The following is a 13,881-nucleotide window of genomic DNA, read 5'->3' on the forward strand; positions in this document are numbered from 1 at the left end:
TTTACACTTGCATAAAATATTTTGTTTTAATTAAAAAATACGGCGAGAGAGGGAGAGAGAGAGAGAGAACATGGTGCAACATATATCAGCCCAGTGCCTGGATTCAGTTGGTTTAAATAACCATTCATCTTCCTCTACCCTTTCTTCCCTAGACAAGAATTATCTCAGGCCTTTAAAATTGACTAAGATTCAAATAGCACTCTTCTTGTAAATTGAAAAAAAAATGAGTACAGTTTTTAATATTTTTACTATGTAATACTAAATGATTCAAGACTCAAATTGACAAGCTACAATAAGATACTTCAGAGCACATAAAAGATGCTCCATAAATATATATTGAATGACTTCTTTGTAGTGTCCTCAGTGTCCCTCCTCTGATTATCCAGAAGGACATGTGGTTTTAGGGGATTCCCATTCATTGTCAGCCAACTGTTGTCTGGATGCCTGCTTTTGGCACTGTAGTGAAATAGACATGAAATAAATGGTCATTCTCAAAGAGATAATCTGGTAGTGGAAGCCAAGGGTTGGGGAGAAGCAATAGGAAAAATGTGAGCAAAGACATGAAGGTCAGAGTCTCACTGTTGGAGATCCTTAGTGGAGTGAAGTGGGATTGTAATTACCTGAAGGATTTGGGGAAAGGGTAAAATCAATCTAATATTAGTGTTTATTTATGGAATAATGGTGGAAAATGGGGTTAGAAATATAGTTTCATTCATTGTGCCTGAGTATTCGGATATTATCCAAGAGATGTTTGGAAGTTGCTGAAGATTTAGAAGCACAGTGGTGCTATGATGTGTGGGTTAGGGAGAATAATTTTAAAGTGGGGCATAAGAACTGGGGAGAGAAGGAGAGGCTAAAGATAGGAAGACTATAGGGAAAATATTAGAATGGTAAATATAGGATGATGAGGGCCAAGTAAGTATTGAGAAAGTGGGAAGGGCAAAGTCAAACCAGATGCATTTGTGTTCAGTAGAAATTCAAGTGTCAGTATATCTTTGTCAAAGAGAATTGGCATGATTTAACAAAGCCGTGGGGTGGAGGAGGTAGAGTGTCAGGGCTGAAATCAGCCTTCTGTGCCTGGTTGTCAGAGAGTGATAGTACTAGTGAAAGAATAGGAACATTTGAATAGGGAGATGACATGTTGTGTCTGAGGTGATGGGATGTGAACATGGAGATATCCGGATCTCAGATGGTAGAAAGGTCATGCACTCACATGTTTGGGTTGAAGATGTAGATTTGGGAGTCCTTTAGACATGATATTTGAGGCGTTGAGAGTAGAGGTAGTCTCTGTGATGATAGGTTTGCTCAGAGGCATCCATTTACTGAATGACCTTGGACAAATCTCTTATCCTTGCTAAACTTTTTTTCTTAATGTGAAAAGGGATGGATAGTGGTGGGAGATGGTGGTTATCTTAATATCCTGACTACATCACTAGGATACTTTATCAAAATAATTGGCTCTTGTTACTTCACAAAGGTGTTTTTATCAAATGACAGGTCATAGCAATGTGCTTTGTAATCTGTAAACAGCTACACAAATATAAACTGTGAATATTTTGTCCCCAGTGGTAACCAAGGCTGGCTAGGATTAGAAATGCATTCTCTGGTTCTAAGACTATTCTATGCTCTTATTCTTGTGCTCTGAACAACTTAATTGACAGACAGTAAGACTACAGAAAGCTTCTAATATCCAGTAGTTGGTTTTCAGAAATAAAAAGTGGTCCTTCCCATTCAACTCAGCTTGATCCAGAGACCTGCTTTAAATGTCTTTCTTATAGGTTCCCAGAAGGCTTTAACTAAGCTCTTGTATATTGTCTCTGTAGCCCAAAGATTAAAGTTAAGCAGAAGACTGTGGAAAAGAATTAAACAAAATTCCAACTGAGAGGTCTTGTGTCCTCCTCCAAGACTGCACTCTAAAGAGAGAGCACTTTTGAGATTCAGCATCTTCTCTTAGCTTCTTAGGATTCTCAGTAAAATGTGGTTTTAGTTATTTTAATCAAAGTTTTGTGGCAAACCTAATTCAACCCCTGTATTTCTTAAATTCTATGAGAAAATATAAGACTATTGGATTGATGACGTATAAAGAGTTCTCAAGGTAGTGTGGTGGAAGTATCACAGCTGCTTATAAGGTCATGATAAGTACTGCTTTGGCTAGGAAAATCTTTTCTCACGCAGTCTGAAGGAAAAGATAAGTCTTCTTTCTCCTTACTTTCCTCTTTCCCCATCTTTCTTCCTAAAGGACTAGCAGCAGAATATGGAGAATAAATAATGAGTCTTTTACTAATAATTCCTGATGCAAACTATAACCATCTAGTTTGAAGTTATTTGCCTGCTTTTAAATTTTGGAGTCTAGAGAACTTCTCTTGAAGGGTGAAGTATAGTGATTCATCTGCAGTTGTGGTTACAGGCTTCATAATACATAAAAAGCAGGGAACTTGAGCCCCAGCCTCCCCACAATGTGTTCCTTGCATAGGCAGCCTCTACATCCTCAGTGGTTTAGATATTTTGAGATCTCTGATTTCTGCTATGCCATGAAACAGGTAGTAGCTTGATATAGTAAGCATCTGAAGGATTGTTTTGTTCTACTCTTGCAGAATAGAGCAGTTTTCAAAAGGAAAGGAATTGTTAAGTGGAAAATGAATTATAGTGGGGGGGGGATGGAATGTGTGGCAGATGGCTCCTGGTTTGCTAAAGAGCTTGGGCAAACTGATAAGCTGTTTCTCTTGTGAAACAAGGGAGTCTCATGAGGTATGCACATTGTATAACCTTTTAAATTACCAAGTCAGTGGTATGTCTGTCCAGACATCCTTTCTGCTTGCCTCCCTGCCCTACTTCCTTTCCTTGCCTCCTTCCTTTCTTGTCCCTTCATTCCTTCCTGCCTTCCTGCCTCTTTTCCTTCCTCTCTTCCTTTACCTCCTGTCTTAGTCTGTTTTCTGTTGCTATAATTAAATAAATTATAAATTTTTGTAATTAAAAATTAAATAATTATTAAAAATAATAAATTATCCAAAGATTGGGTATTTATAAAAAAAAGATTTATTTGGCTCATGATTCTGAAGGCTGGAAAGTGAAATAGCATGGCACTGGCATCTGGTAATGGTCATCTCATGGCAGAAGGTGAGAGCATGTGAGACACAGAGAGAGGAAGTTGAGCTGAACTCAGTCTTTATATCAGAGCCTACTCCTGTGTCCAGTGATAATGGCATTAATCACCTCTTAAAGGCTTCACCTCGCAGTACTGTTAAAATGGCAATTAAATTCCTTCCTTCCTTTCCTTTCCTTTCCTCTCCTCTCCCTCCCTCCCTTTCTCCCTTCCTTCCTTCCCTCCCTCCTTCCCTCCCTACCTCCCTCCTTCCTTCCCTCCCTTCCTCCCTCCCTCCCTCTCTCTTGCTCTGTCACCTGGGCTAGAGTACTGTGGCATCAGCCTACCTCACAGGAACCTCAAACTCCTGAGATCAAGCGATCCTCCTGCCTCAGCCTCCGGAGTAGCTGGGACTACAGGTGTGCACCATGACACCTGATTAATTTTTCTATTTTGGTAGAGATGGGGTCTGGCTCTTGCTCAGGCTGGTCTTGAACTCCTGACCTCAAGTGATCCTCCTACCTTGGCCTCCCAGAGTGCTAGGATTACAGGTGTGAGCCATCATGCTCCGCCAAAATGGCAATTACATTTCAAATATGAGTTTTGGGTTTTTTTTGAGACAGAGTCTCACTCTGTTGCCTGGGCTAGAGTGCTGTGGCATCAGCCTAGCTCACAGCAACCTCAAACTTCTGCCTCAACCTCCCGAGTAGCTGGGACTGCAGGCATACGCCACCATGCCCAGCTAATTTTTTCTATATATTTTTAGTTGGCCAATTAATTTCTTTCTATTTTTAGTAGATACAGGGTCTCACTCATGCTCGTGCTGGTTTCGAACTCCTGACCTTGAGTGGTCCACCCACCTTGGCCTCCCAGAGTGCTAGGACTACGGGCCTGAGCCACTGCGCCCGGCCTCAGACATGAGTTTTTGCGGGAACATTCAAACCATATTACCTCTCTTCCCTTCCTTCTTTCCTTTCCTTCCTTTTTCTTTCAACTGTATGGAGGATTAAGTCTGAGGAAAAATGATTTTATTAGGGGTCAGGACAGTTCTCACCTCTAAGAATTGTTAATCTGGTACAGTTTAAGACAACAGAAAGAGGACCAATACCTCTGACCACACAATGTATTGGCTTTCCTTATCTAAAAGACTTAACTTTTTTTCTATTGTAAAATATCATAAAATTTACCCTTTTAACCATTTTCAGGTATACAGTTTTATGATATTAAGTACATTGACAATATTATAACCATCACCACTATTTCCAGAACATTTCATCATCCCAGACGTAAACTCTGTAACCATTAAAGAATAATTCTCCCAGCGCCTGGTAACCTAGTATACTTTCTGTCTCTATGGATTTTGCCTATCCAGGCACCTCATGTGAGTGGAATCATACAATATTAGTCCTTTTGTATCTAGTTTATTTCACTTACCATAATGTTTTTAGGGTTTATTCTTGTTGTAGCATGCATCAGAACTTAATTCCTTTTTATGGCTGAATAATATTCCATTGTGTATATATACCATATTTTGTTTACCTGTTTATGTGTCAATGGACACTTGGGCAGTTTCCACCTTTTGGCTATTATAAATAATGCTGCTGTGAATATGGGTGTACAGATATCAGTTTGAGTTCTTGCTTTCAACTCTTTTAGGTATATACCTGGGAGTGGAATCGATAGATCATATGGTAATTCTGTTTAGCTTTTTGGGGAATTGCCAAACTGTTTCCCACATCAACTACACCATTTTACATTCCCACCAGCAATGCATGAGGGCTTGGATTTCTCTATATCCTCACTAACACTTCTTATATTCTGTTTTTTGGATAATAGCCATCCTAAATGGGTGTGTCAAAAATTTTTAGCATCTACTCTGATGAATGTCGGATGACTCAGAAGGGCCATTTACTGTTGTGAGGAATCATTCTCTCAAGTTTACTATAAGAGGGCAGTGGCCTAAGCCAATGCCACGTAAAAAGGGAGTTGCAGGGATTCTAGTCATCATATACAGTATCTCCTTATATTTTCATTGACAAGGAGGCTTGTATGTTTCTTGATGAGAACTTTGTGCACTCAGGGATCAGCTGAAATCCTCAGATTCAGAGGGGGAACAATTTAGGAGCTCTTGGATATGTGTAAGCTGTCTGGGATGCACCAGTCAACTCTTAGGTTTGGCTTTCAAAGTTACAATTAGTGGTTTGGATAGTCCTAGGGATGAGCTTTTATAAGAAGTCCTTTGATTGTACCTACTATCTTACTTTACCTTTTGCCTTGCCTAACATACACAGTAAGCCTCAACATACATTTAAATAGAGAACCAAAAAAACCTTCGGTAGGACCTGGTAGAAAGGGCTATGAAAGAATTTGAAGCTATGGCTATCTTCAGGTGGTATCATTGCTGCTCAAAAATCAGTCATTTGCCCCTCTTCATTGCTTTGGTGATCTAGTTCTGTTATAGGAGTATCTTCTTGTGCCTAGGAACTATTGTTGAGTATATTTTGAGTGAGCTCAGGTGCAAAAATCTATTGATAAATAATATTTCTGATGGACTACAGTCCTTTCTTTCTTGAAAAACCCACAAAACTGTATTGGGAACTGGTATACCAGTGCTGTGAATAAAAGGAAGTAACTAGGGGAATTTAGCCTTCCCTTTTTTTGTTTGTTTGTATTTGAGACAGAGTCTCCCTCTGTTGCCCCGGGTAGACTGCAGTGGCATCATCATAGCTCACTGCAATCTCAGACTCCTGGGCTCAAGCAATCCTCCTGCCTCAGCCTCCTGAGTAGCTGGGACTGCAAGCAGGCACCAGGACACCCAGCTAATTTTTTTATTTTTAGTAGAGACAGGGTCTCTTTCTTGCTCAGGCTGGTCTCGAACTCCTAACCTCAAGCTATCCTCCTGCCCCGGCCTTGCAGAATGCTAGGATTACAGGCATGAGCCACTGTGCCTGGCCTGTTCATTTGTTGTTTTTTTTTTTCCTGGAAGAAATACAAATCTACAAGTAGGATTGAGGGCAAGGTGAAAGATTTTATGATCAAATAAGTTTGGGAAATAGTATCTGCTATATTCACCTTTTGATTTACAATACACATTAGCACCTAAAAGTTTCCAAGAAGTCCTGTAGTAAAGGGAGTATACAGTTTTGTTTAATGTACTGTTTCACAAACCTTACAGCCCTTTTATTGAGTAATCTTTTAAAAATTCTTGGAACAAATATTTATCAGGTCATACTTTGGAAAATTAAACAATTGCTTTGATTTTTAATACCAAAACTTTGAGTAAAATATGAATATTCTCAAGTCTTAAGTTTGAAGGCACCCTGAAAAGCAACTTGTTAACACCTTCCCTCCTCAGTTTTATTCTGCCGTCTAAGCATTAATACACTCTTTGTATATGGACCCTGGTACAGGATACAGCTTTGGAACCATGTATTGTTATGGAAGATGCTGTGTAGTGGTAATTGCTGTAGAAGCCTTTATTTATTTTTCTTCTACTTTTGGGTGGGGAATTTTGTTCTTCATGGTTGTTTCACAATAAACAGTATTAAGCATTTCTTGGAAAGTGGGTGCAAAACATTGATAGTTTGTTGTGAACTTGTATCATTAGTTTTAGAGATGGGGAGAGTTTATCACTGAAAAGGAGTCCCACCACTTGGAGTAGAATTGGCCCTTCCCGCATGCTATTTGTTGCTACTTGAGAGACTGGGAGAAACAACTAAGGACCTTAGACACCCAGGTGAAAGAGCTCAACCCTTTACTTGGTGGATACCCTCTCTTTAGGCATCAGTGCCTTTAAAACATTCAGCCTCACTCCTAACAGCTGTCACAGATGTTAAATTTCTGAGCTGGACTAGCTGTGGGACAAAGAAAGTATTGGCAAAATACACCTACTGATGATAGGAAATTAGCAAAATATACCTATTGATGATAGGAAATTTCCAAATTTATTTTATTACTATGTCTTAATTTCATTCTATTCTTATATGCTTATTACATGGTTAAAAAAGAGAATAGTTGTTTTTTCAGATCTGGGAGCTAAGGCATAAATGTAAATAACTTGCTCTAATTCTTAAGGCTGTTTATCTTTAATTATGGGATCAAAACTGAAATCCAGGTCTCCTATCTCCTAAACAGTTGCTCTTTTTGCTAACTGCCTTACCTGAAGTTGTTTTGATATGCCTAAATAAAATTTTAAATAAATACTTGTATTCATATTAAAGCTTTATGGCTTAGAAAATTCAGTATTCAGGAGAGAGTAGTAGTGGTTTTTTTTCCCCCTAGAGATCAGAGAAATGAGGCTTAGAAAGATGGTCTTACTCAGTGTTGTATAGTTTGTGAGAGCTGTAACTAGAACTTAGTCCTTTTTCGTCCAGTGTTTCCCTGATAAACCAAGCTGTTGGTAAATAGTATCTTTAGTAGATGCCAGTAAGTACATATTGAATAGAATTCAATCTCTTCCTGAGTCTTCAACTGAATTGCTAGTAAGGGTGATTTTTCAGATTTTAGATGGTATCAAACTTTTCTCCTATATTCAGGTTTTAGACCAGGATTACATTGATCTACTTTGTTGAATATGTGACATGAATTAGATGCTTTTTGGGGGTCTAAAGGATAGTTATAGAAAAGGTGACTGACCTCTCTCATAGGAGTCAGAAGCAGAGTTAGGCCTATGACTATGTACCAGTAGTAGGAGGTATGAGGTCACATAAAGAGAAGCTGGGCGAGAACTGGCCTTTGGCAGGAGCAGGGATCAGTCCACTGAGACTGTAGCACTGGATTGAAAAGGGCTGGGCTGGGCCCTTGACATTGTTCCCTAGGCTAGACCAGTGGTCTAGGAATGACAGCCCACCAGACAGGAGAGCACAGCAAAGATCAAGGAAATTCAAATTGTAGTCAGTTTATTAATCTAATTAAGTAGAAAAATTATTGAGTCCCTTCTTGACTATTTGTTTAGCAAAAGGTTTTTGAAATTGAAATAATGTACCATTCTCACCTTTTAACCCAGAGAATGTGCTAACTACAGAGGGCAATTAAATTTAAATTGGCTTTTTATATCAGTTTAAGATCATACTGTATCTACACTGACATCAAGGATAGATAGGGCAGTTGTTTTCAAACTTTAGGGAGGAGATGAGGATGACCTGGAGGGCTTACTAAAACACATTGCTGGGCCCATTCCTAGAGTTTCTGTTTTAGTAGGTTGGGGCTAGGATCTGAGATTTAGCATTTCTAACAAGTTTTCAGATTGATGCTAATGTGAATGCCATTGGTCTTGAGATCACATTTTGAGACCCACTCATCTAGGACAAGAAGATGAAGCAGGTATAGCTGTATAGTTCCTTCTGATTAAGGTCTTCACAGAGAAGGGAAGGGGAACTGTCATTTAGTTCTCTACCATGTCAAAACCCTGTGCCAGATGATTTGCAACCATTGTTTAACTTAACCCTTGAAACCACTTTGCAAAGTATTCCTCATCCCCATTACCCTCTGAATATACAACTGTTAAAAACTTGCTGGAATAATTATTTCTTCAAGAACAGCTTTTACTTATAATTTAGAGAATAATGTTTGCATATACCATTATGAATGTGATTTTATTTAATGTAGAGGATATGTTAAGTTACATGTATTCATTACTCTTCTTGTTGATTTATGAGAAATATAAAATGTAAATTAGCAGTAATGATCATATAATAGATGGAATTAAATATTGAAATATGCTTTCTCATAAGAACAAAGTAAATCAGAGCTTGACTTTAAGATTCAGCATAATACATTCTTTCAGATCACAGGAGAGATGAGGCTATGTTAATTTTGTCAGGGTGGGTTTTTTTTTTTTTAATGTTGCCAATTGGTAAATGACAGACCCTATTTTTAGAAACAAACAGGAGGAATGGTGAATTTCAGAATGGTAAGTATTAAGACATGACTAAATTCTTGAAAATGCAACATAAGACTTAATGATTTAAAGCACTGTATTCTTTATTAATGTTAGTTTTGAAAGGTCAACTTGTTTTTAATGGAGCTGAATGAAGTTACTTTGTGTTGTTTGACAGAATTGCACAAAATTATTTAAAAAAACAAAACAGTGGTCCAAGCAGTTGAAGTGAAGACATTCTGGGGAAACCTGCTGTTTATAGTGAAAATCATCTTTGACCTTGGAATTAAAAGTAAAGCTGGAAAGGAATTTACAAACGAGAAAAAAAAGTTTGGAATTGGACTCACAAGATCTGGGCTTGGAAATGCCTCAGGTAAATCATTCAGAGTAGGTGCAAAGTTTTATATTCTCCCACTGCAGAAAGTAATACCATTGGTTCTGTATGTTCTCAGAATCTTTTTTTCTTTTTCTTTTTCTTTTTTTTGTGTTTATTCTTTGGACTTACATCAAGCAGGATTCTGAGCAAGTTCTCAGAATCTTAACACAACTTGGCATACTACCTTTTTAAGATATCTTATTTCTGATCTCGGCTAGTTTTGAGTGTATGTTTTTGCTTCCATTGCCTTCTATTTCTGCCTTTTATATAGCTTTGAAATTTAATGAGCTGAACATAGGGAACATGGTGGATAGGTAGAAGGTAGGCAGATCTGCTGGCTTCATGGGAGCTAAACCAAATCCCCTGAAGATTACTCTGCCATAGAAATCCCATTTCCATCTCCTTTGTCTTCCTATTTCCCAACTTTTACCTTTCATTTATGCCATTTAAATTTAGAAGTAGTTAAGAGGAAACAGTGAAGGACTTCAATCTCAATTCCTCTCCTCCTCCCCTTCCCCTTCCCCTTTTCCTTTCCTCTTCCCCTGGCATACACATACCCACATATGCACATATAAATACCTCCTGCAAAACATATCTAAGAATGATTATTATATCTGTTCATTTAATGGCAGCTACTCTGAATTGGTCAGTTTGGGTTTGAGGAAGTCACAGAAATAATAAATGAAGCCCTGTTAGTTCCCATTTTGCTTATCCAAATTCTTTCCCTTCCCCCTCCAGTGGTAAGCTCCCCCTGTGTGTTTCAGTGCTGGGGAGAAACCTAGAAATAATGAGCAGGCAGTTACGGTTTTATCTAGAGCCATACGGAGCTATCCCTTGAGCATAGGAAATCAACAATTTGCTGTTATTGTCTGGTGACTCAAGGGGGCAGGCAGCAGAGGGGAAGAAAGGGGATTTGCTAACTGATAATAAAAAGAACAGAGGCCTACCTCCCCCCTAAACACTGGACCAGATGGACTGCATATATATACCTTTTTAGAGTTCTTGCCCATTTGAGGCTTAGTTTTATACCATGTTTCCCCCAAAATAAGACAGGGTCTTATATTTATTTTTCCTCAAGAAGATACCCTAGGGCTTATTTTTAGGGGACGTGTTATTTTTTTTAAGTACAGTACAACAATCTACATTTATTCAAATGTAGTTAAGTCATCATCTTCTGGAACATCATCATAACTCTCCAAACCCCGAATTCCATCCTGAATTTCTTGGGACTTTATTTCCTTTAGAACCATTGGCCTGGACCTGACAAGGGGAGCCGACCTTGTTGGTAGGGCTGCCTGCACCTTTCTGGTCACATCTGGGATAGTAGCTGTCACAATGGGGCAGATGAGAAGGTCTGCTTGTCTTCTTTACCCCTCCACGGCGAAATGCATGGGTTGTGCAGATACACTGTGTTGCCACGCCCATCATTAGGTCTTATTTTCCGGGTAGGGCTTATATTGTGCAAATGCTTAGAAATCCTACTAGGGCTTATTTTATGGGTAGGTCTTATTTTTGGGGAAACACGGTATTTGTTGAATATTTGAATTTAGGGCTGTAAGACCTATTTTCTCAAGCTAACTTCTTCTAGGGAGAAAGGTCTTGCAGGCCTGGAGGGGTTAGGGAAAATAAAGGAAAAAATTGGAATGGGAAGTACCAGTGAAGAAAAATATGATGAGAAAGTATGTGAAAAGAAAAGTTTGTCATAGAAGGTGTATGACTAGAAAAGTATAAGCAAATAGACTAATACCATTTTTAAAAATTTCTGTAGAAACGTGCAGAAGAACTAAATGACAAAGAGAAAACTTTTATTCTTTCTCATTCTCTTCCTTCATCCAAGTTAGATTTCAAAGTGAGGCTTTTCTATTATTTGAGCCTCTTTAGGAGGGTGAGCTCTGACTTGACTCGGGAGTGATTTGTATAGATGTTAAAATGTAAAAAGAGGATGGAGAATAAACAAGGAGCATTATTAACACTTGGTCCTTTTTTCTGTTTATTTATTATAGAATGGCCTGTTCCCTTTTCAGGAATCAGGATTAAGGCTACAGAGCTCAGGCTCAAGTTCCTAGTCTTGATTCTATTTCCATTACATTCCTGCAGGCATTTACTGGACTAGAGACACCCAAATTGTCTTACAGCTTGCTTTGGGAAATAAGACATTGGACTCATTTAGGAGTACAGAGTGAGACTGATTTGCTACCTCTGTAGACCCCAGGAAATGGCAGGGAATTCCCTGCTGTCGGTAGTTAAAACAGAGACTGCTGTTAGAGAAGGATTTGAAGAAATGTTATATAGCTAAATAAAAATACTCATTAAATGCTGCATTCTGAATCTGGTGGCTAAGTAAGCTTTAGTTTTTAGAAGATATTATTAACAGTTGCTGCTCTATATTTTTTCTATTTTTAATGCATCTTAGGTGTTTTTCTAACTTAAGTCTACAATTTAATGCTAGTTAAAGCTCTTAAATGTACTATATGGTAGAAAAAAGAGAAATGTTTTCTGAAAATAATGATACTTAGTGGGGGTGGGGTGAGACTTGTGTAATAGATTGGCCTTGAAGAAGTGTTTAACTTTCTAAAATGAAATCACTCTACTGTAGCCTAGTGTAAGCGGAATGGATCCGCCTTTTGGGGATGCCTTTCGAAGCCACACCTTTTCGGAACAAACTCTGATGAGCACAGATCTCTTAGCGAACAGTTCAGATCCAGATTTCATGTATGAACTGGTAAGCAACATTTTTTTTTTTTGGTTTTAGTGCTGAATGATTTAGGGTAAACGTGTGTTGTAGAGTTTTTAATTTATAAATGCTTGAAAGAAAAAAGATGTGATTGGGCCAAGTTTGATTCTTGTGACTATATGTCTAATAATTTTAGAAAGATGTGTGAACCCATTAACTTTTTTTTTTAAGATAGAGTCTCCCTCTGTCGCCTTGGGTAGAGTCCAGTGACATCATCATAGCTCACTGCAACCTCAAACTCCTGGGCTCAAGCGATCTTCCTGCCTCAGCCTCCTGAGTAACAGGGACTACAGGCATGCACCACCACACCCAGCTAATTTCTTTCTATTTTTAGTAGAGATGGGGGTCTTGCTCTTGTCTCAGGCTGGTCTTGAACTCCTAACCTCAAGCGATCTTCTACCTTGGCCTCCCAGAGTGCTAGGATTACAGATGTGAGCCACCATGCCCAGCCAAATTATTTTTTTAATTTTAATTTAATTTTTTTAGAGAAAGGTTCTCATTCTGTCACCCAGGCTGGTACTCCCTGTGCTCAAGTGATCCTCCTGTCCAAGCCTCCCAAGTAGCCAGGACTAGAGGCACATGTGACCACACCTGGATGGTTTTTTAAAAATTTGTTTTAGAGATACGGTCTCACTCTGTTACCCAGGCTGGTCTCAAACTCCTGTTCTCAAGCAATCCTTTGGCCTCGGCCTCCCAGAGTGTTGGGATTACAGCCATGAGCCACCATGCCTGGCCTGTTAAAAATAATGAGAGCAAAGGTTATCTAAATATCTTCAAGTCCAGTTTTGATGAGGAGAATGGGAAACTATCTGTTTTTTAAACTATGCCTAACTGCTGAAGGGCTTTGCAGCTGAAAAAATAAGGAATGATAGCATTGAGCAAGGCATATGACGTAGAGAATGTGACACAAAAATAGCAATTCTAAGCAATATCTGAATATACTTACCATTTATTCTTGAGGTAAATAGACACTTAAAATTCCTAAGAAAAACATTTTATTTATTTTTTGAGATAAGGTCTTACTCTGTTGCCTAGGCTAGAGTGCAGTGGCGTCATCATAGCTCACTGCATCTTCAACCTCCTGGGCTCAAGTGATCCTCCTGCGTCAACCTCCTGAGTAGCTGGGACTACAGGTGCGTGCCACCACACCTGACTAATTTTTGGTTTTTTTGTTTTGTTTTGTTTTGTTTTTGTAGAGACTACCGGCTCTTGCTGTGTTGCTCATGCTAGTCTCGAACTCCTGGGCTTAAGTGATCCTCCTGTCTCAGCCTCCCAGAGTGTTAGGATTACAGATGTTGAACCACTGCACCTGGCCCAGAAAAACTTTTAGAAAGAATTTTAATTATACACAGTATAAATAACACATAAATACACAAAAAAGTGGAGAATTGAGTGCACAAATTTATGAGCTTACTAAAAACCAGTGAATTGTACACTTAATACAGGTGAATTTCATGGTATGTAACTATATGTTTAACTATCTGTTAAAACATGTAGAGGACCTGGCAGAGTGGCTCATATCTGTAATCCCAGTACTTTGTGGGGCTGAGGTAGGAGTATCACTTGAGGCCAGTAGTTTGAGACCAGCTTGAGCAACATAGGGAAACCCCCATCTCTGCAAATGATTTTTTAAAATATTAGCTGGGTGTGGTGGTGTGTGCTTATAGTCCCAGCTACTCAGGGGGCTGAGATGAAAGGATTGCTTGAGCCCAGGAGTTTGAGGTTGTAATGAGCTATGATGATGCCACTGCACTCTAGCCCAGGCAACAGAGTAAGACGCTGTCTCGAAAGCAAAAGCACCAGAAAAACCA

General features: G+C 38.9%; 1 protein-coding gene across 4 annotated transcripts in view; it reads left to right on the forward strand.

The window, feature by feature from the left end:
* Positions 1–13,881, forward strand: part of CREBRF (CREB3 regulatory factor) — a 56,274-nt gene that overhangs the window by 10,722 nt on the left and 31,671 nt on the right. Inside the window, exons 1-3 of one of the 4 annotated variants that reach the window (XM_012765503.3) lie at positions 3,878–8,993; positions 9,139–9,333; positions 11,933–12,058. In XM_012765503.3, the coding sequence (XP_012620957.1) occupies positions 9,325–9,333; positions 11,933–12,058 (135 nt within the window). In that variant the 5' untranslated portion in view covers positions 3,878–8,993; positions 9,139–9,324. Of the gene's footprint in view, positions 1–3,877; positions 8,994–9,138; positions 9,334–11,932; positions 12,059–13,105; positions 13,204–13,881 lie in introns of those variants that run through there. The other 3 variants (XM_012765502.3, XM_075996295.1, XM_075996294.1) reach the window with 3 other exon arrangements.

Source organism: Microcebus murinus, chromosome 21, assembly GCF_040939455.1.
Source record: "Microcebus murinus isolate Inina chromosome 21, M.murinus_Inina_mat1.0, whole genome shotgun sequence".
Taxonomy (NCBI): domain Eukaryota; kingdom Metazoa; phylum Chordata; class Mammalia; order Primates; family Cheirogaleidae; genus Microcebus; species Microcebus murinus.